The sequence below is a fragment of the Nerophis ophidion genome, linkage group LG18, assembly GCF_033978795.1.
Source record: "Nerophis ophidion isolate RoL-2023_Sa linkage group LG18, RoL_Noph_v1.0, whole genome shotgun sequence".
NCBI classification, from domain to species: Eukaryota; Metazoa; Chordata; class Actinopteri; order Syngnathiformes; family Syngnathidae; genus Nerophis; species Nerophis ophidion.
This window is the reverse complement of record NC_084628.1, coordinates 19,502,914-19,525,803: the sequence shown is the minus strand read 5'-3', so window position 1 is coordinate 19,525,803 and position 22,890 is coordinate 19,502,914. Positions and strand designations below refer to the sequence as shown.

Below are 22,890 nucleotides of genomic sequence, written 5' to 3'. Positions count from 1 at the left end.
GAGCGTCTGTTTGAGGGCTGGTTGTGGCCAACATTGGGAGAAAGGGGCGGAGGAATATTTCAAATATTTCAGCGCAGCGTCCCTGCCGTGCTGTAATGGACTTAATCTGCCCCTCGGAGAGTCCTCTGTCATCTGCTAACTCCTGTAATTTATGCTTCCTGATAGATGTGGGCTATAGTTATGGACCTTGAGCGTGATTTATTACCCCCCTGCCCTCGCTAGCCGTCCACACGTACATAAACACACACCCCGATACACACACACATAAATACACACTGACAGCTTTAATATGAACCGACGCAAACAAACTCTTGCTCATTCTTGCCAGGTGTTGGCGCTGTTGCTGAGCCAGCAAATACCTGCAAACATGACCTCGAAACCCCAAAAGCTGAGTTGTATCTGTGAGTAGGGCGGACGCTATGAACTAACCTAGCTGTTAGGAAAATAAACAGTCAACTCACGAGGAGCATGGTCAGGTTTAGTAGGGAGTGCATACAAGCAGGCGGAGGTCATACAAGTTAATCAAGCACCTTATTGGTTTTATTTACGTTTTGTAGTACCAATGTTTCTACAGATAACCGCAAGTCCGATTTAATGCCACCTAAAATGAATTGAATGCCCATGTCCTACCGCAGATAGGTACTGTTAGGGCGTGGACTTTGGGGTGTTTGTTTTCCCGAGATGCAAGTAAAGTTGGATAGCACTTGGCTTGGAGGTAAATACATGATTTTATTTGAACTCTAACAAAAGGTACAAAACTAAAGGCGCGCACTAAGGCGGAGAACAAACTTGACTAATGAAACAAAAACTACGAACATGAAACAAATAAACACTTACTGTAACAAGAATACACAAAACTCACGTGGCAAGAAACGAGCAGCAAGAAAACTACGGCAGCATGACAATGGCATGAGTAGTAGTGATATCAGATAGCATGGGTGTCCAGGAGCTAATGTCGCCAGGCCAACTGCCTGGCAACTGCAAGCTTAAATAATACCGACATGATTAGTGACAGGTGCGCGAGTGCAAAATGTGAGACAGGTGAATTAGTGAGTAGTCATGGAAACAAAACAAGCAAGAGTGCACAACCGGGAACTAAAAATAGTCCAAAAAACAAACAGCACATGGCCAAACAAAAACATGATAGGTAGTATATATAGTTTAATCCTCAGCATTAATTGTCTGTATGGACAAAATTGTAAGCATTAGGCAATGATAACTTTGATTAATTGAAAAGTTGACTATTACTCTCTAGTGAGGAGCAGAGAGTCCCTATTTGTACATCTTCTATAAAATCGAGTTTTAAATCAAACTGGCCATAAAATTAAAAGTTAAAGTACCAAAGATTGTCACACACACTAGGTGTGGTGACATTTGACCTCTGGATTTGACCCATCCCCTTGTCCACTCCATAGGAGGTGAGAGGAGCAGTGAGCAGCAGCAGTGGCCACGCCCAGGAATCAACTTCGTTATTTAACCCCCAATTCCAATAATGAGTGCCAAGCAGGGAGGTAAGGGGTCCCATTTTTATAGTTTTTGGTATGACTCGGCCGGGGTTTGAACTCACAGCCTACCGATCTCAGGGCAGACACTCTAACCACAAGGCCACTGAGCAGGTAAAGGTAATAAAGGTAATGTACCTTGTTATTCTGTAGCTCAAAAATTGGGGCGCTAATCGTTAACTGGAAACTTGCACTGCTAGTTACTAGCTGGCAACTAGAGCGTTAATCGCTAGCTAGCAACTAGAGTGCTAATTGCTAGCTAGAAACTAAATAAATAATAAAATAAATAGGTATTACTTGTATAGCGCTTTTCTACCTTCAAGGTACTCAAAGCGCTTTGACACTACTTCCACATTTACCCATTCACACACACATTCGCACACTGATGGAGGGAGCTGCCATGCAAGGCGCTAACCAGCACCCATCAGGAGCAAGGGTGAAATGTCTTGCTCAAGGACACAACGGACGTGACGAGGTTGGTGCTAGGTTGGGGTTGAACCAGGGACCCTCGGGTTGCGCACAGCCACTCTTCCACTGCGCCACGCCGTCCAGCAGTGCTAATCTTTACTAGGAAACTGCCCCTGCTAATCGCTAGCAATCTTACTAATCGCCTACTGCACGAACACCAATATTTCATGACTGCATGCTTACAAAACTTTTGTTTTGAAAGGGTGATTGCCAACTTCCTGTTGATTTTTGCTGAATAATGTAAATGAATGAAATGTAGGTCTACGTGAGACCTACATAGAGGTTTTTGTTTCATGTCCCTACGACATTTCTACCGGAAGTTACAAGCAGTTTTGTCTGTGTTTTTTTTTGTTTAAATACGCAGACTTTTGCTAACGCTGGCCTAGGCGAAGAGTTACGAAATTCTCCGCTCAGTGTGTGCGTGTACACGGCCCAAACAAAGACTTGTACTCCTCTGACGACGTCACGGTTGTCATTTCCAAAGCCTGACAACATGCCTTGCTGGCTTTAAACACACTATAAGAGGAATTATTGTAGGTTTGAACGTAAACATGCTGTTTTTTTCAATCAGCATTGATAAAAAAAGATGCATCAAATTGGGCTTTGAGACACACCCGCCAGCACCAGTCGACTGTTTTGGATACGATCGCTGTAAATAACACTTTTGGTTTTGTGTCATAAGAAAGGTGCAACGTTATCTCAAGTTTTTAATCCTTATTTAACAACAAATCATGAAGTTAAATTATGTGTGTCAATGGAGCCGGGCTAAAACTAAAAAAAAAAAAATGATGCATCTTCCCTCCTTGTCAGTGTGTATGTACTAGGGTTGTACAGTATACAGGTATTAGTATAGTACCCTGATACTAATGAATCATATTCGGTACTATACCGCCTCTAAAAAGTACCGGTCGCATAATTACACAGTATTCCGGACATCTGTGTTGCTGAATCCTTTGCAATTTGTTCAATTAATAATGAAGAAGTCAAAGAAGAGAAGATGTAGGTGGGAAGCGGTGTTTTGCAGCTGCCTTTAGCAACACAAACACAGCCGGTGTTTCCTTGTTTACATTCCTGAAGGTGAAGCTTTACTATGGAACAGAGCGGTCAAGCGAACATGGTTCCCGACCACATGTCAACAGGGAGGTTTCGGTGAGAAAATTGTGCTAATAAATCCGGTCTTACCGTAGACATGAGTGGAGCTTGCGTCCTCCTGCAGCTGCAGACTTACCTCCTCCCACCGGAGACACTGGCGGTCACCACACCTGTGGCTACACCCCTCCGACTTTCAGGTACCATATAATCTCACTAAAACACTAGTAACACAGTAAGCAGATAAGCGATTTGCCAGAATTATCCTAGTAAATGTGTCTGATAACATCTGAATCGCTCCCACTGCCCTCGACTATCTTCATCCACAAATCTTTCATCCTCGCTGAAATTACTGGGGAAATCGTCGCTTTCTCGGTCCGAATCGCTCTCGCTGCTTGCAGCCATGATTGTAAACAATGTGAGGATGTGAGGAGCTCCACAACCAGCACTTCGTCTGCTACTTCCGGTACAAGCAAGGCTTTTTTATGAGCAACCAAAAGTTGCGAACTTTATCGTCAATGTTCTCTACTAAATCCTTTCATCAAATATATGGCAATATCGCGAAATGATCAAGAATGACACATAGATTTGGACCTGCTATCCCCGTTTAAATAAAATCTCATTTCAGTAGGCTTTTAAATAAATATTTGTGATTAATACATGGTTTCACATCATTTGACGAGGTAGTAAACTGTAAGTAGGTTAGATATAATTATTGACTACCATTAAAATCAAAAGTAAGATTACTAATTTAGTGTTGATATTTGAGTGGGACCCAGGCCCTTCTGTAGTGGAAAGGGCCCCGAGGGTTCCCTGCTCAAGAGGACCTCCAAGGTGTCACTGACCCCCTGTTGAAGACATCGGTCTTCCTCCTATGTATAGCAGTATGTTGACAGTCCTCCATTGGAGGTAAGCGGGTTACATAGTAGTAGTCGGATTGACCTGAAGCTCCTGTGACGTAGCCAGCATGTCATGTACAGTACGGGATGTTCAGGTTGCATCCACATGCCAGTCAAGTACTGAAGAGGGCCTGGCAGGCACTCCTAATGACTTTCATGAGCATCTAATGACGTTTGGATTTCTGACTATTGCATCAGGGTTCCTTTTCAGCGAACGAGGTCGTGTTGGACATCTAATGGAGTGTAATTCAACCACATGCTTTAGTGTTCATGTCTGTAAACATGGCTTGAATTGCCAGTAAACCAGCTGATTATTGTCGAATAATGCTGCTTCTTCTTAACCGCATGAATCAAAAACGTTATTAACTAAGTGAGAGAAGTCAACAACTTGCAGAAGACTAATTTTGGCCCAGCCTTTTATCTTAAGTGTTATTTAGACACCTGAGGCCGGAAGGATTCACTCTGGGGAATGTTTCCCCCCTAAGGAGAGAATAAATATTCTTTGAAGTCTGAAATGGAGCTGCAGCCATAAGTCACACAGACACTTCAATGTTTGGTGGAGCTAAATAAAAATCAACACATTTGGTAAAGAGGGAAGTGTAGTATGCCCTCTAGTGGACAACAAGGCCAACGCATTATTATTATTATTATTATTAATTAAATACTGTAACTGCTTCCATGTGAGAAAGCACTTTCAATTTGACAACACTGTAAGACACAAACATATATAAATAAAACTGAAACTGAACCGAAAATAAGCTTTGCATTGATTCCTAATTGACATGTAACTCAAATATTCCAAACCAAAATAGCATAACTGTACTGCATTCAATTGTATATATTTTAAACTTTAGTAAAATGTAAATATATTCCAAGCTTTTTTGTTAAAATTAAAATAAATACTAAAATATGATTTTAAAGCAGGTTATACATCCAATTGTACACTGTAAAAATGTCCAATAGATTGCTACGGTAGAAAACTGGCAGCCCAGATGGCAAAGTTTAACTTTAAAACTGTGGTACGTTTTTCCAATTTTGTTATTTTTTTTTTCAATTTGTCCTTTGTAATCCAATTTCTACCGCTTGTTACTCTTGATGTCTCCTACCCGCTCAGGCACATGTTATTGTCAATTACTGCGCGAGGAATAAATATAAATATATATATATATATATATATATATATATATATATATATATATATATATATATATATATATATATATATATATATATATATATATATATATATGTATATATATTAGGGGTGTGGGGAAAAATCGATTCGAATTTGAATCGCGATTCACACGTTGTGCAATTCAGAATCAATTCTCATTTTAAAAAATCGATTTTTTGTATTTTTTTTTAATCATTTTTTTCTTTTTTATCAATCCAACAAAACAATACACAGCAATACCATAACAATGCAATCCAATTCCAAAACCAAACCTGACCCAGCAACACTCAGAACTGCAATAAACAGAGCAATTGAGAGGAGACACAAACCAAAAGTAGTTAAAAAACAAAAATGAATATTATCAACAGTATCAATATTAGTTATAATTTCAGCATAGCAGTGATTAAAAATCCCTCATTGACATTATCATTAGACATTTATAAAAATAAATAAAAAAGAACAATAGTGTCACAGTGGCTTACACTTGCATCGCATCTCATAAGCTTGACAACACACTGTCCAATGTTTTCACAAAGATAAAATAAGTCATATTTTTGGTTCATTTAATAGTTAAAACAAATTTACATTATTGCAATCAGTTGATAAAACATTGTCCTTTTCAATTATAAAAGCTTTTTAAAAAAAATCTACTACTCTGCTAGCATGTCAGCAGACTGGGGTAGATCCTGCTGAAATCCTATGTATTGAATGAATACAGAATCGTTTTGAATTGGAAAAAATATCGTTTTTGAATCGACAATCGCGTTGAATCGGAAAAAATCGATTTATAATCGAATCGCGACCCCAAGAATCGATATTGAATCGAATCGTGGGACACCCAAAGATTCGCAGCCCTAATATATATATATATATATATATATCTGTCTAGGTCACTCGAACGAGTATGACGACCCTCCTGGTAGGGGTGTATCCCTTCATGGAGGATGCCTGTGCGTGACTTTGTTTAACGTGGGGAGACTGCTGCACAGACAGTCACCACACGATCCTTGACAGAATCGGGTCAGGGTCCAGTGGCATAGAGTCCAAGACGCTTGGGGACCCTTTTCTGCTGCAGCCTTCCTCCGCCATCACAGCCGTTGTGGTAGTTCTTAAATCTACTGTCTTCCCCCTGCTCCACCATTGAGGTCTTCACCCAATCCCTGGCTAGGGGGCGGTTAGGTACTAGGCCTTTGCCAAGAGCAACCTGGGGTAACAGTACTAAAGGGGTTAACTTCCTAGTGCCCCAAGACCCCATAGAGGAGCCTCCACTGCCAGATGCACTTTAACGTCATTCCCAGGACATACATACACACATACAGTACTGTATATATGGTCTGAAGCCATATCACCGCTATCATACCACCTACACTCGACGCTCACCAGTTTGCATACAGAGCAAACCGATGTACAGAAGATGCCACAGCAACAGTTCTCCATTCCACACTTACACATCTGGAAAAGCCGAGGAGCAATGTCAGGATGCTCTTCATTGACTTCAGTAGTGTCTTTAACACGATTCTGTCGAGCAGACCGATTCCCAAGCGGCCGGAGTTAGGCCTGTCTCAACAGATCTGTTACTGGATCAAGGCCTTTCTAACGGACTGCCCTCAAAGAGTGAAGGTCGGACACCATCTTTCCTCAACACTCAGCGTCAGCACCGTTGAGCCCCTTGCTCTTCAGTCTTTATACCGTTGAGCCCCTTGCTCTTCAGTCTTTATACCTATGACTGTATTCCCATCCATCCTACCAATTCCATCATCACATTTGCGGTTGACACTACAGTGAAGGGGTTCATCACAAAAGGTGACGAGTCTGACTACAGAGAAGAGGTAAAGGCACTGTCAGACGAAAAACAACCTCATTCTCAACCCCACAAAGACCAAGGAGCTGATTGTTGATTTCAGGAAAAAAATCACGGAGCCCATCCATCCAGCCCATCCACATCATGGGAGAGGAGGTGGAAAGGGTCTCAGAGTGCAAGTTCCTGGGCATGAACATCTCAAGCAACATGACCTGGAAAAGCGACACCACTGCACTTCAGAAAAAAGGTCAGCATAGACTGTATTTTCTGAAAAGGCTGTGGAAAATAGATCTGGCTGATAACCTGCTCCTGTCCTTCTATCGCTGCTCCGTTGAGTCAATACTGACCTACGGAATCTCCGTGTGTTTTTCTAGCTGCACGGTGGTAGTGAGGAATACATTACAGGGGGTCATAAACACAGCCCAGAGGATCACTGCATGTCCTCTTACATCTCTAGCGGACCTGTATAAGAGACACTGCAGCAGGAGAGCAAACTGCGTCCTCGGGGACTCATTCCACCCAGGTCACCACTGGCTTGAACTCTTGCCCTCAGGGAGGCGCTATAAGACCATCAAAGCAGGACAAATAGACTGAAAAACAGTTTCTATCCTAGAGATGTTATTGCCCTAAACTCTGCACTGTGCAGCCCTTTGAGACACTAGTGATTTAGGGCTATATAAGTAAACATTGATTGATTGATTGATTGATTGACTTACCTGAACACTCACCACTTTATTAACTTGCTTAAATCTGATAGAGATCTGCTGTGCAATATGTTTTACAAATGTGTATCATGTTTTTAAAATGTTTATTATTGTTTGTTGTTTTAAAAGTATTTTATGTAGTTTGTTTTAAAAGCACTTAGCTGGATTGCTATTCAATTTTGTTGTTTCCATGTAATGACAATAAAGGTATTTTGATTGTGATTCTGATTCTGATATATACAGCCTGGCCCCCGGTCAATTTGTTTTAACCCATTGCGGCCCCCAAGTCACAAAGTTTGGGGACCCCTGATTTACAGTAAATGCTGTAAAAAAACACTTTAAATTTTATGTGAAAATTCCAGCGACTGAGCAGCAAGCAAAGTCTACAGATTAGTTTTTACAGTGTAAACAATATGTCCAATACTGTAATCATAATAATAATTATGCAGTATGATAATAAATGATTGTTTAACATGGAGTGAATCCATACTTTTACATTCATATACTATTCACTGTTGCAAACGGCCCCTTAATAGTACATTTTTTTTTACATCCCTACACAATTTTTATATCAATCAATCAATCAATGTTTACTTATATAGCCCTAAATCACTAGTGTCTCAAAGGGCTGCACAAACCACCACGACATCCTCGGTAGGCCCACATAAGGGCAAGGAAAACTCACACCCAGTGGGACATTGGTGACAATAATGATCCAGTGGGACGTCTGTGACAATAATGATTATGAGAACCTTAGAGAGGAAGAAAGCAATGGATGTCGAGCGGGTCTAACATGATACTGTGAAAGTTCAATCCACAATGGATCCAACACAGTCGCGAGAGTCCAGTCCAAAGCGGGTCCAACTCAGCAGCGAGAGTCCCGTTCACAGCGGAGCCAGCAGGAAACCATCCCAAGTGGAGGCGGCTCAGCAGCGCAGAGATGTCGAGGCGGATCAGCAGCGCAGAGATGTCCCCAGCCGATACACAGGCAAGCAGTACATGGCCACCGGATCGGACCGGACCCCCTCCACAGGGGAGAGTGGGACATAGAAGAAAAAGAAAAGAAACAGCAGATCAACTGGTCTAAAAAGGGAGTCTATTTAAAGGCTATCAAAATCTATATAAAGGCTATATCAAAATAAAGTACTTTTTTTTTGCTTCAAATACATCTTTCTTTTAAGTAAAGTATTTCATTTAATTCCCACGTCTTTGTTTAATTAACCAAGTAAAAGAAAATACATTGCCACACATCTTTGTTTTGAATAAAGCACTGTTTGGGGTTGAATATTTATTTTAATTTTTTTATATTGCTACTTTTACCAGCCACACAAAGCAAGCGAGAGAGCTTTTGTTCCCAAACCGCATGTGAACCTGATGTTAAAGTACCAATGATTGTCACACACACTCTAGGTGTGGTGAAATGTGTCCTCTGCATTTGACCCATCCCCTTGTTCACCACCTGGGAAGTGAGGGGAGCAGTGAGCAGCAGCGGTGTCGCGCCCGGGCATCATTTATGGTGATTCAACCCCCAATTCCAACCCTTGATGCTGAGTGCGAAGCAGGGAGGCAATGGCTTGCATTTTTTTTATAGTCTTTGGTATGACTCGGCCGGGGTTTGAACTCACAACCTACCGATCTCAGGGCGGACACTCTAACCACTAGGCTGACATGACCACTAGATTTCATGCTATGTGTAATGAAATAGTTTGATAAAAGGGCTACATAAACATTACCTATATGTAAAGACAATTATTTGTGTTTTTTGTTCATTATAAGTATTAACATCTCATTTTGTTCTCATTACATAATGCCCTTAGCTCGATTCATCCATTTTTGATGGGGGCTTTTCAGGGACACAAAAACATTTTTAACGCATGTCGTTTGACTCCATGGAAATGAAACAAGGGAAATGAGGTAACAGGCAGCAGCAACCCGGGAAAAGTTTGATCATGCCGGCCGGCCTTGTCAATGGAACTGTGAGCTTCGAGACAAACCGTCGTTGTTTTCCTGTTGCCGAGGGCTGTGAATGTGCTTGATTTGATATGCAGCAGAGCCTGCCTTTTAAATGTTAATACCACCAGAAATCATCCTTATTTAATTACTGAAGCCCAAATCGTGATCGGGATTAAAATTTGATTAATTGTGCAGCCCTAACTTGAATCACTGCTGACTCTCGCTAACACATTGGCCCCTTTTACACTGAACACCAAATCTGATTTTGGTGTTCACAGATAAGATTTTTTTTTGCCAGTCTTAACACTCCAAATTGCTTTAAATCTGATCTTTTGGCATCAGATTCAGGCCACATCAGGAGGTGGTTCTGAGTCCGATTAGAATCTGATCTTTTCAAATGTGACTTCAGTCCAGGGTTGTGCGGTATACCGGTATTAGTACAGTATCTTGATACAAATGAACTATACCGCCTCTGAAAAGTATCGGTCGGCAGTGTTTTAGCTACTTCTAAATCACTAAACCTCGTCTCCATGGCGACAAATAGAGTAAGTTTTACAAGTCGATATTTTTTGGCATCACAACATCTTTTTTTTTAATGTATATTATGTTTATAAACTTAGGAAATATGTCCCTGGACACATGAGGACTTTGAATATGACCAATGTATGATCTTGTAACTACTTGGTATCGGCTTGATACCCAAATTTGTGGAATCATCCAAAACTAATGTAAAGTATCAAACAACAGAAGAATAAGTGATTATTACATTTTAACAGAAGTGTAGATAGAACATGTGAAAAGAGAAAGTAATCAGCTATTAACAGTAAATGAACAAGTAGATTAATAATTCATTTTCTACCACTTGTCCTTAATAATTTTGACAAAATAATAGAATGGAAAATGACAATATGTTTGTCATGCCTGTTAATCTGGTTTTATGTTTGATCATGTTTTGTTTTCTGGACTCTTTTTGCGTTTGCACTTACTTGTTTTCTTGGTCACCATAGCTACTCATTAGTTTCCACCTGATTCCCCTAGTCACGCCCATGATGCTCAGCCTCTCACACCTGTTTCTAGTTACCACGGCCACTATTTATGTCACTTGCTTTCTGTTCATCGTTCTGGGTACTTTGCATTCTGCCTTTTGCCTTCATGCCTGCATTTTTGCGTACAAACCTTCACGCCTTGCCACGCTGTTAACCATTTGGACCACGTAAGATCTTTGCAATTTTTGCCTCAGTGCAAGTTTTTTGTTTATTGAATATCTTTGATAGTAGCTTTTGTTTATTCATAGTTCATTCATGCCATTGCCCTAGTGTTTTTGTTTCCTGTTCATATTTTGTAGCCAAGTTTTGTACCTCCTCGTGTGCGCCCTTAGTTTGCTTATTTTTGTATTTAGTGTTTAAATAAATAACCATGTACTCACATCCATGCCTGACTCCTCCCACATCATCTCTGCATCGAGGAAGCAAAAACAATCCAAGTCCCGGCTAGACAATGTTACTGCGTATGTCAGCAGTTAAATTATGAGTATTTGTTTATTTACTTTCTAATAAAGGACAAGTTGTTTTGTATGTTCACTATCTTATTTGAGGACAAAATTGCAATAAGAAACATATGTTTAATGTACCCTAAGATTTTTTGTTAAAATAAAGCCAATAATGCAATTTTTTGTGGTCCCCTTTATGTAGAAAAGTACCTAAAAGTATCGAAATTATTCTGGTAGCGGTACCAAAATATTGGTATCGGGACAACACTACTTAGGTCAAAACGCAATGTGACCTAAATGGGACTTTTTCGTCAGCTTTGGGCGAACTACGCCACTCGCGTCCGCCGGAAAGACGCAGTCGCCAGCGGAATTGGATATTGCATCACAACGTCCGGTTTAGGTGAGCAGAGTCTATTTAAGATGACCAAATGTCCGGTGCATCACTTTTCAATAGGCTATATGTAATATATGAATACATATTTTGATTAAAAAAGAAATAGCGATTGGTGAAGGACCAGAATCGACGCTGTGGCGTATTCGCTTACATGTGAGTTGAAAAATAAAGCTCCTGTAGATCAGTGTCTTCAACTTAACAGTCAAAAAAAGATTACACCCTCACAAATATATTACACTAGCTCAGTGGTTCTTAATCTGGGTTAGGTCGAACTCTATGGGTTCGATGAGTCAACCTCAGGGGTTCGGCGGAGGTCAAAACAGACCCGACTCCTTGTGTACTGTAAATACAAACTTCTCCCTATCAGCGTATTACTGATACGGCAACAGCAGAAGTCAGAGTGATTTGCAGGTGTGTCATCTGTTGTGAGTTTATGCACTGTGTTGGTTTTATTGTTTGAACAAGGTGATGTTCATGCACGGTTCATTTTGTGCACCAGTAAAAAAAAATATGGTAACACTTTAGTATGGGCATCATATTCACCACTAATTAGTTGCTTATTAACATGCAAATTAGTAAAATATTGGCTCTTAACTAGCCATTAAGTCCTTATCAATGCCTTATTCGGCATGGCCTTAATATAACCCTAACCCTTTAACCCTGACCCTAACCAAATAACTCTGAATTAAGACTTTATTACTTAGAATATGTTCCCCTAGTGTCCAAATAACGCTAAATTAAGTCTCTGTTACTTAGAAGATATTTCCCATACTCAGAGGTGGGTAGTAACGCACTACATTTACTCCATTACATCTACTTGAGTAACTTTTGGGAAAAATTGTATTTCTAAGAGTAGTTTTTATGCAACATACTTTTAATTTTACTTGAGTATATTTATAGAGAAGAAACGCTACTTTTACTCCGTTCCATTTATCTACATTCAGCTCGTTACTCGCTACTTTTTTTTTATCGATCTATTAATGTTTGTTTTGATTTTTCAAAGTAGGATCTACGCATGCCTGCGTTTCACCAATCACATGCAGTCACTGGTGACGTTGGACCAATCAAACAGAGCCAGACGGTCACGTGACCGTCACACGTCGAATCAGACTTAAAAAAGTTGAAAAACTTATTGGGGCGTTATCATTTAGTGGTCGATTGTACGGAATATGTACTGTACTGTGCAATCTACTAATAAAAGTTTCAATCAATCAATCAAAAGTGTAAAGGAAAAAAGACACTTTTTATTTCAACCGTACTTCCCGTCAAAAGCCTGAAGGCTGATCGCACAGTTCCTGTCTTCACAATAAAAGTGCCGCTCCATCGCGCCTGCGCTAACAAAATAAGAGTCTCGAAGGCCAGCGCAAACAAGCGAGCAAGCTACGGAGCTTGCCGCCAATGTATTTCTTGTAAAGTGTATAAAAACGAAAATAGAAGCTGGACAAATAAGATGCCAAAAACCAACAACTTTCATGTGGTATTAAACAGAAAGGAAGAACTTTTTTTCTCCTCCAGTTGAAAAGGTGGACGTTTTCAGCACTACTGATTCCAATCAATGCAAGTCATCACAATCAGGTAATACACCAACTTATATTCTTGTCTTCATGAAAGATAGGAGTCTATGTGTTAAACATGCACATATATTCATTAAAACACCTTTGACACGTAAACAAAAACAGAAAAATAAATAAATATAAATTATATATATATATATATATCCATCCATCCATCCATTTCCTACCGCTTATTCCCTTTTGAGGTCACGGGGGGCGCTGGCACCTATCTCAGCTACAATCGGGCGGAAGGCGGTGTACACCCTGGACATATTAATATATATGATATGTGTGTGTATGTATATATAGGAGGTAGATCACCTCGACTTGGTCATTTATTAAATAATTGATTGACGTTGAAAAACTTATTGGGGTGTTACCATTTAGTGGTCAATTGTACGGAATACGTACTGTACTGTGCAATCTACTAATAAAAGTTTCAATCAATCAATCAATCAATCAATCAATCAATGCCTACTGAGCCTATGGTGCTGTTAAGTTATTGTGGCTCAATGTGCCATTTTTTTATTTTATTTTAATGTACTATTATTTAATATATATTATTGTTTTAGTTGCTTAAGAGATATTCCTGGCTCTGAATTTGCTCATTGCTATTTTTAGGTTTTTGTGCATTATTTGTTGCCGTAATCAGGTTACTCATCAGTTACTCAGTACTTGAGTAGTTTTTTCACAACATACTTTTTACTTTTACTCAAGTAAATATTTGGGTGACTACTCCTTACTTTTACTTGAGTAATACATCTCTAAAGTAACAGTACTCGTACTTGAGTACAGTTTTTGGCTACTCTACCCACCTCTGCCCATACTAAAGTGTTACCAAAAACATAACTTTGTCTTGAATTTGATAAAAAGAAAAACAAATATTTCACTAAAGAAGGGTTCGGTGAATGCGCATATGAAACTGGTGGGGTTTGGTACCTCCAACAAGGTTAAGAACCACTGCACTAGATACATCCATTCATACATTGTTTTACTTGCATTTACTTTCATGTAAAAAAAAATACAAATTTTTAAGACTTTTATTTTATTTTGTAGTAGTAACGACTTCCTCCCGGTCAACTTCCTTTGTTTTCACTTTATCGAAATGCGCATGCAAGTGACGTCGAGGCCACATTGAGGCCAGTGCGTGTTTACACTTGAGTCTGATAAAAATCACTTTTTACTTGCAGTGTTAAAGGTCGTCTGGAAAAAATCAGATCCCAAAAAAAGTCACTTTGGCCAGCAGTCTAAATTTAGTCATTGACACATTGGGCGACGCAGCTCGGTTGGTAGAGCGGCGTTCCAGCAACTTGAGGGTTCTGGGTTCGATCCCCGCTTTCGCCATCCTAATAACTGCTGTTGTGTCCTTGGGCAAGACACTTCACCCACCTGCTCCCAGTGCCACCCACACTGGTTTAAATGTAACTTAGATAATGGGTTTCACTATGTAAAGTGCTTTAAGTCAATAGAGAAAAGTGCTATATAAATATAATTCACTTCACTTCACACACACTGACGTTGGCGCTTTGCCTCTCCGAAGAAGGAAACCAGGGATGAGCACCTGCTAGCTCACGTACCCACCCTTAAAGGCCTACTGAAATGAGATGTTCTTATTTAAATTGGGATAGCAGGTCCATTCTATGTGTCATACTTGATTATTTCGCGATATCGCCATATTTTTGCTGAAAGGATTTAGTAGAGAACATGGACGATAAAGTTTGCAACTTTTGGTCGCTAATAAAAAAGCCTTGCCTTTACCGGAAGTAGCAGACGATGATGTCACAAGGGTGAGGGCTCCTCACGTCCTCGCATTGTTTGTAATGGGAGCCTCCAGCAACAAAAGATACTCTGACCTAGAAAAATTTCCCCATTAATTTGAGCTAGGATGACAGATTTGTGGATGATGATATTGATAGCGAAGGACTAGAAAGAAAAAAAAAGGCGATTGCATTGGGACAGATTCAGATGTTTTTAGACACATTTACTAGGATAATTCTGGGAAATCCCTTATCTTTCTATTGTGTTGCTAGTGTTTTAGTGAGATTAAATAGTATCTGATAGTCGTAGGGGTGTGTCCACGGGTGTCTTGACGCCAGTCTCTGAGGGAAGTCGACTTCAGCTGCATGGACAGCGCAAGCTCAGCTGATCTCCAGTAAGAGGCAACTTTTTACCACAATTTTCTCACCAAAACCTGCTGGTGTACAAGTGGTCGGGAACCATGTTCGCTAGACCGCTCTGATCCATAGTAAAGCTTCACCTCTGGGAATTTTAAACAAGGAATCACCGTGTGTTTGTGTGGTTAAAGGCTAAAGCTTCCCAACTCCATCTTTCTACTTTGACTTCTCCAATATTAATTGAACAAATAGCAAAAGATTCAGCAACACAGATGTCCAGAATACTGTTTGATTGCGCGATGAAAAGAGACGACTTTTAGCCGCAAATGGTGCTGCGCTAATATGTCCCCTGCAACCCGGGACGTCACGCGTCATCATTCCGCGACATTTTCAACAAGAAACTACGCGGGAAATTTAAAATTGTAATTTAGTAAACTAAACCGGCCGCATTGAAATGTGTTGCAATGTTAATATTTCATCATTGATATATAAACTATCAGACTGCGTGGTTGGTAGTAGTGGGTTTCAGTAGGCCTTTAATGGTTCATTATCAAGAATATGAATGTCCCACTTACATTAAATACACGATATTGCCTAAAGTATTTGGCCACCGGCCTTGACTCACATATGAGCTTGACGTGCCATCCCATTCCTAACCCATAGGGTTCAATATGATGTCAGTCCACCTTTTGCAGCTATTACAGCTTCAACTCTTCTGGGAAGGCTGTTCAAAAGGTTGTGGAGTGTGTTTATAGAAATTTTCGACCATTCTTCCAAAAGTGCATTGGTGAGGTCACACACTGATGTTAGTCGAGAAGGCCTGATTCTCAGTCTCCGTTCTAATTCATCCCAAAAGTGTTCTATTGGGATCAGGTCAGGACTATGTGCAGGCCAGTCAAGTTCATCCACACCAAACTCTGTCATCCATGTCTTTATGGACCTTGCTTTGTGCACTGGTGCACAATTATGTTGGAAGAGGAATGGGCCCGCTCCAAACTGTTCCCACAAAGTTAGGAGTATGGAATTCTCCAACATGTTTTTGTATCCTGGAGCATTCAAAGTTCCTTTCACTGGGACAAAAGGGCCAAGCCCAACTCCTGAAAAACAACCCCACACCATAATTCTTCCTCCACCAAATTTCACACTTGGCACAATACAGTCCAAAATGTACCATGCTCTAGAGTATAGTGGTGACGTGCTTTACACCACTGCATCCCACCCTTTGCATTGGACGTGGTGATGTATGGCTTGGATGCAGCTGCACGGCCATGGAAACCCATTCCATGCAGTTCCCTGCGTACTGTACGTGGGCTAACTGAAAGGTCAAATGAAGTTTGGAGCTCTGTAGCAACTAACTGTGCAGAAAGTCTTTGCACTATGCGCTTCAGCATCCGCTGACCCCTCTCTCTGTCAGTTTACGTGGCCTACCACTTGGTAGCTGAGTTGATGTTGTTCCAAAACTCTTCACTTTTCTCACAATAAAGCCGACAGTTGACTTTGGAATATTTAGGAGCGAGTTAATTTCACAACTGGATTTGTTGCACAGGTGGCATCCTATGACAGTTCCATGCTGGAAATCACTGAGAGCGGCCCATTCTTTCAGAAATGTTTGTAGAAACAGTCTCCATGCCTAAGTGCTTGGTTTTATAAACCTGTGGCGGGGCCAAGTGATTAGGACACCTGATTGTTATCATTTGAATGGGTGGTCAAATACTTTTGGCAACAAAGTGTACATTACACAGGCTGTAGAAAGTATTGGTGTATAATAAATGTATTGGGCGACAGGCTGACAAACCAACGGGCACGTGCCATCCAATCCAGTTATGAAGCATTGCGCAATCAGAGGGTAGCCTCAGCATCATCTCAAGTCTCTGCCTTGTATTTGATTAGGAAATGTGCAAATTTGGCTATATTTAAAGCTTCTGTAAAGGGATTGCAATCTACCTTGTCTGTATGCACATGTGTCATATGAGCAAGTTTTAATGCTGTAAATGTGATGTTTTATGTGTTGTTTACTGTTTTTATTGTAACCTTGCTGCTGCCCTCTTGGCCAGGTCTCCCTTGGAAAAGAGATCTTTGATCTCAATGGGATTGTTACCTGGTTAGATAAAGGCTAAATAAAAATGTCCTTAAGAAAATGTTACATCATCAGATTATACAGGAAATCGATTGAGAACACAGTTCAGTAGTTTTTAATGCCTTTGTGAGGACACCAAAGTGTGTTGTGAATGGTGACAGCTGCAGTGAGGATCATGATGACTGGCAGTGAGAAACAGCATCACTTCCGAAAAGATCACGACAACCTTCGTTTTTTTAAAATAATCATCTGAAGATGATTGGAAGAAGAGGGCAAAAGCAAGAAAAGAAGGCACGCAAGTCAGTGGGTGTGTTGACAGGATGTGTGTGCTGGGAGGGGAGGCGGCAAGCTGACTGCGTGACATGTCATTGACTTATTGGGTCTTCAGAGGTGGAGGACTTGCTTTTCACCAGCCCGCCTGGCTGTCTCATTTCTCGCCTTTTTTCGGGTTCTCCGTCGGCAGAGGATCAGGTCAACTGCGCGACAACGCCGGGACGGTAAAGTTTGGCTTTGTTTCTTTTACAGGAAATTAAAAAAGTGCATGTGCTTGGTTAAAACAGGGATAAATAATATAAATGATAAATGGGTTGTACTTGTATAGTGCTTTTCTACCTTCAAGGTACTCAAAGCGCTTTGACACTACTTCCACATTTACCCATTCACACACACATTCACACACTGATGGAGGGAGCTTCCATGCAAGGCGCTGACCAGCACCCATCAGGAGCAAGGGTGAAGTGTCTTGCTCAAGGACACAACGGACATGACGAGGTTGGTACTAGGTGGGGATTGAACCAGGGACCCTCGGGTTGCGCACGGCCACTCTTCCACTGCGCCACGCCGTCCCTTTTTTTATATCTTAAAAATTGTGTTTGTGTCTATTTGAGCCAGCTATTGCACCACACACAGATTAAAGATTAGTAACATTGGTAACAAAGTAGGGCTTGAAAAGGGGTTATTCACAGAAATACATTCCTAATATTAATTAATTATCTGATTGGTTGATTGGAAACACTGAATTGGCCTTAGTGTGTGAATGTGAGTGTGAATGTTGTCTATCTGTGTTGGCCCTGTGATGAGGTAGCGACTTGTCCAGGGTGTACAACACCTTCCGCCCGAATGCAGCTGAGATAGGCTTCAGCACCCCCCGTGACCCTGAAAGGGACAAATGGTAGAAAATGGATGGATGGATCCTTTATGAAGATCCATCAAGGTGAGGCTTTTAACACCATCAAATCGGTGAACTTTTGCAGTATTTAGAGCAGAGTTGTCAAACTCATTTTAGATGGAGGGTCACATTGAGGAAAATGTACTTCCAAGTTGGCCGGACTGGAAAAATCACGGCACGATAACTTAAAAATAAAGACAACTTCGGATGATTTTCTTTGTTTAAAAATAGAAAAAGCACATTTTGCAAATGTACAAATCATAATGTAGCAGGTTGTTTTTTTTTTTACACATAAATGTAGCGGCTAATTGTATTCTGTCTTTTTTTGTCGTTATTTATACTTTATGAATAGATTATGTGATTATGTTCATCAGTCGACTCATTGGTGTTCATTTCCAATCTTTCAAGAAAAAAAAATATCAAATTAAAATTACAGGACGTTATTTATGTAGTTTGCTAATTTTCCTCGACTGCTGCACTAACATCATGTGGTTTATTTGTATTAAATACAGTATGTATCCATCCATCCATTTCTAGCGCTTATTCCCTTTCGGGGTCGCGGGGGGCGCTGGCGCCTATCTCAGCTACAATTGAGCGGAAGGCGGTGTACATCCTGGACAAGTCGCCACCTCATCGCAGTACATACAAATAGTTGCTATTGCGACATCTAGTGGACACATTTAGAACAGTAGTTTCTTTCATTAAAAAAATTTTGGCTCATTTTTATACGTGGCAAACTTGTTCGCGGGCCGGCCCTGATTTAGAGTGTTGTGCTGCCGCATGTTCAAAATTAAGCACATACACTTCATTTATTTTCGACCACTTGTCCTGTTCAAGGTCATAGGTCATCTTATAAATTAAAAACACATTGAAATAAACTCCCTGATTAACGCATATAAACATGGTTTAGCATTGATTTTACACAACGATGAATACAATATAGTTAATTTTTAGTACGGTAAGGGAAGAAAATGCAAAACATAAATTTGCTTTGGTTTTGTGTAAATGGCTTGAATGATTTTCTAAAAAGTCATACCAAAAAATCAGATTAGAGTAGTACCTCAATTTACGAGCTCGTAAATGTAAAACACCCGTATCTCAAATCAGCCTCTCCCATTGAAATGAAATCAGTTTAATCTGTGCTTGGCACCCCTAAAAGGCCCCAATTTTAACATTTATTTTGAATAAAAAAACAAATTTCCGATAAAAAAATGTTTGAAAAACATTACAATAGCATGTACTACACACTACTTTATGAAATATTGTAATAAAGTTATAGTTAAAGTACCACTGATAGTCACAAACACACACAAGGTGTGGTGAAATTACCCTCTGCATTCCACCCATACCCTTGTTCCACTCACTGGGAGGTGAGGGGAGCAGTGAGCAGCAGCGGTGGCTGCGCCCGGGAATATTTTTTGGGGTGATTTAACTCCAAATTCAGCTCAGTGGCCTTGTGGTTAGAGTTCCCGCCCTGAGACTGGGAGGTTGTGAGTTCATATCACAGACTACAAAAAATGGCACCCATTGCCTCCCTGCTTGGTACTCAGCATTAAGGGGTGGATTTAAACTTAAAGTTAAAGTCCCAAACGGTTGTCACACACACACTGGGTGTGGGGAAATTTGACAGGAATTGGGGGTTAAATCACGGAAAAATTATTCCTGAGCGTGCTGCCAGGAGGTGAACATGGGGATGGATCAAAGGCAGAAGACACATTTCTCCACACCCAGTGTGATTGTGACAATCATTTGGGATTTTAACTTTAACTTTGATTCCAATCCTTGATGCTGAGTGCCAAGCAGGGAGGTAACGGGTCCCCTTTTTCTAGTCTTTGGTATGACTCGGCCGGGATTTAAACTCACGACCTTTCAGTCTCAGGGCGGACACTCTAACCACAAGAGTAAGATTGTACATAATTTACCTTAGGGAGCAGACATCTCCTGCAACCTGCTAAGAACTAGGAAATCACTGTTTATGTTCCACATGGATGTATTTGAGTGAGGGACCGGAGCAGTCAAAGTTGACAACAAGCGATATGTTCTGGTTTATTTGTGTACCTAAGGTAATGCTCGACCAGCTTGTTGAGTCAGGACAAGACGGAAAAAACTGAAACATGTCAAACACAGCAATTGCAGCTTGTTGATATTTTTATAGATAAATGTTCATTGTTTGGACATGTCTGGCTGCAGCATGTTTAATGCGGACTGATGCTACAGCGGGGATCATTAGCCAGGTAGGTTGCTAACCGATAAGGCATATTTTTAAAGATTACATTTCTTTGATTCGTTTTTCCGTGTCCTTTCCTTCGCACTCTCAGCTCCAATAGTCAGGATTCCGTCGATCTCCGAGCGGTGCTTGTATGTGCTTGTCACTGGTCTTATCAAAGCTTTGTTTCTTGTGTTAAATGGCAAAGATATTTCTTAAACTGACGGTAAAAATGCTGAAATAATGCTTGCAACTTATAGAATAACAAAAAGCTGAGACACAGCTGGTATCCCAATGCATTCCTAAGTTGAGGTACCACTGCATAAATGTACAGTCGTGGTCAAAAGTTTACATACACTTGTACATCACATGGACACAGATATGACTTTCTGGAGGAAAGTTCTGTGGACAAATGAAACAAAAATTGAGCTGTTTGGCCACAATACCCAGCAATATGTTTGGAGGAGAAAAGATGAGGCCTTTAATCCCAGGAACACCATTCCTACCATCAAGCATGGTGGTGGTGGTATTATTCTCTGAGGCTGTTTTAATGCCAATGGAACTGGGATACACGGTGAAACAGGGGTTAATGCATGTGCCTCACAATACAAAGGGCCCTATGTAGTCCTGGGTTCAATCCCGGGCACGGGATCTTTCTGTGTGGAGTTTGCATGTTCTACCCGTGAGTGCGTGAGTTCCCTCCGGGTACTTCGGCTTCCTCCCACCGCCAAAAACATGCACCTTAGGTTGATAAGCAACACTAAATTGGCCCTAGTGCAGGGGTAGGGAACCTATGGTTGTAGAGCCAGATGTGGCTCTTTTGATGACTGCATCTAGCTCTCAGATAAATCTTAGCTGACATTGCTTAACACGATAAGTAATGAATAATTCCGCTGGTAATCACGATGTTGAAAATAACGTTCAAAATATAAACCATTTTCTTGCATTTTAATCCATCCATCTGTTTTCTACCGCACCTGTTCAAGAAATAACAATTTTATTAAATATAATTAAAGACTTTTTACACTCCAAAAATGTTGGTCTTACTTAAAAAATGCACGCATTTATTTGTATTCAGTGTTAAAAAATATGATATGGCTCTCACGTAAATACATTTTAAAATGTTTGGCTTTCATGGCTCTCTCAGCCAAAAAGGTTCATGACCCCTGCCCTAGTGTGTGAATGTGAGTGTGAATGTTGTCTGTGTATCTGTGTTGGCCCTGCTATGAGATGGCGACTTGTCCAGGGTGTACGGCGCCTTCCGCCCGAATGGGACAAGCGGTAGAAAATGGGTGGAACTGGTGATTTACAGAGAGTAAATTGGACAATGAAAAAGGAGGATTATCTCCTAAAGGATTACCTACAACCTAAAATCATCAGCTCCGAGGTTGGGTCTTGGGTGCAGTTGGGTGTTCAAACAGGACAATGACCTGTTTGTAAAGGAATGGCTAAATCAGGTGAGAATGAAGGTTTTACAATGGCCTTCCCAAAGTCCTGACTTAAATGTGTGGACAATGCTGAAGAAACAAGTCCATTTCAGAAAACCAATACTTTTGGCTGAACTGCACCAATTTTGTCAAGAGGAGTGGTCAAAAATTCAACCAGAAACTTGCCAGAAGCTTGTGGTTGGCTGCCAAAAGCGCCTTATTGCAGTGAAACTTGCCAAGGGACGTGTAACACAATATTAACATTGCTGTATGTATACTTTTGACCCAGCAGATTTGGTCACATTTTCAGTAGACCCATAATAAATTCATAAAAGAACCAAACCTCATGAATGTTTTTTGTGACCAACAAGTATGTGCTCCAATCACTCTATCACAAAAAAATAAGAGTTGTAGAAAATATTGGTAACTCAATACAGCCATGACATTATGTTCTTTACAAGTGTATGTAAACTTTTGACCACAACTGTATGTAGCGTTACACCAGTAGTACAGTATGTAACAGATGTCTCCAATTAGATGCAGCAATGTCCCAGTTGTACTACAAGAAGACTGACAACTCTTCGTACAGCGACCGCATCCCCCTCCATGTCGTGCGGGCAGAGTCCGAGCTCTCGGCTCTGGAGAGGGTCTACCTCGGGGCGGTGGAGAAAGGAGACTATGCCACCGTGAAGGAAGCCCTGGAGGACGCCAAAATCTATTTCCGCATCAACATTGACTGCGTGGACTCGCTGGGACGCACGGCCCTGCTCATCGCCATCGAAAACGAGAATCTTGAGATCCTGGAGCTGCTCCTCAGCTACAACGTGCATGTGGGCGACGCCCTGCTGCACGCCATCCGCAAGGAGGTGGTC

General features: G+C 40.8%; 2 protein-coding genes across 4 annotated transcripts in view; one reads left to right on the top strand and one right to left on the bottom strand.

The window, feature by feature from the left end:
* Positions 1 to 22,890, bottom strand: part of LOC133536847 (FRAS1-related extracellular matrix protein 2-like) — a 334,085-nt gene that overhangs the window by 266,201 nt on the left and 44,994 nt on the right. The gene's annotated exons all lie outside the window — the stretch shown is intronic.
* Positions 17,561 to 22,890, top strand: part of LOC133536846 (short transient receptor potential channel 4-like) — a 34,717-nt gene continuing 29,387 nt past the window's right edge. For both annotated transcript variants that reach the window (XR_009802566.1, XM_061877481.1), the window contains exons 1-2: positions 17,561 to 17,714; positions 22,556 to 22,890. The exon at positions 22,556 to 22,890 is cut by the window's right edge and continues 51 nt beyond it. Coding sequence is in view for 1 of the 2 variants with exons in the window: in XM_061877481.1 (XP_061733465.1) it covers positions 22,564 to 22,890 (327 nt within the window). In the remaining variant the exon portion in view is untranslated. The remainder of the gene's footprint in view (positions 17,715 to 22,555) is intronic.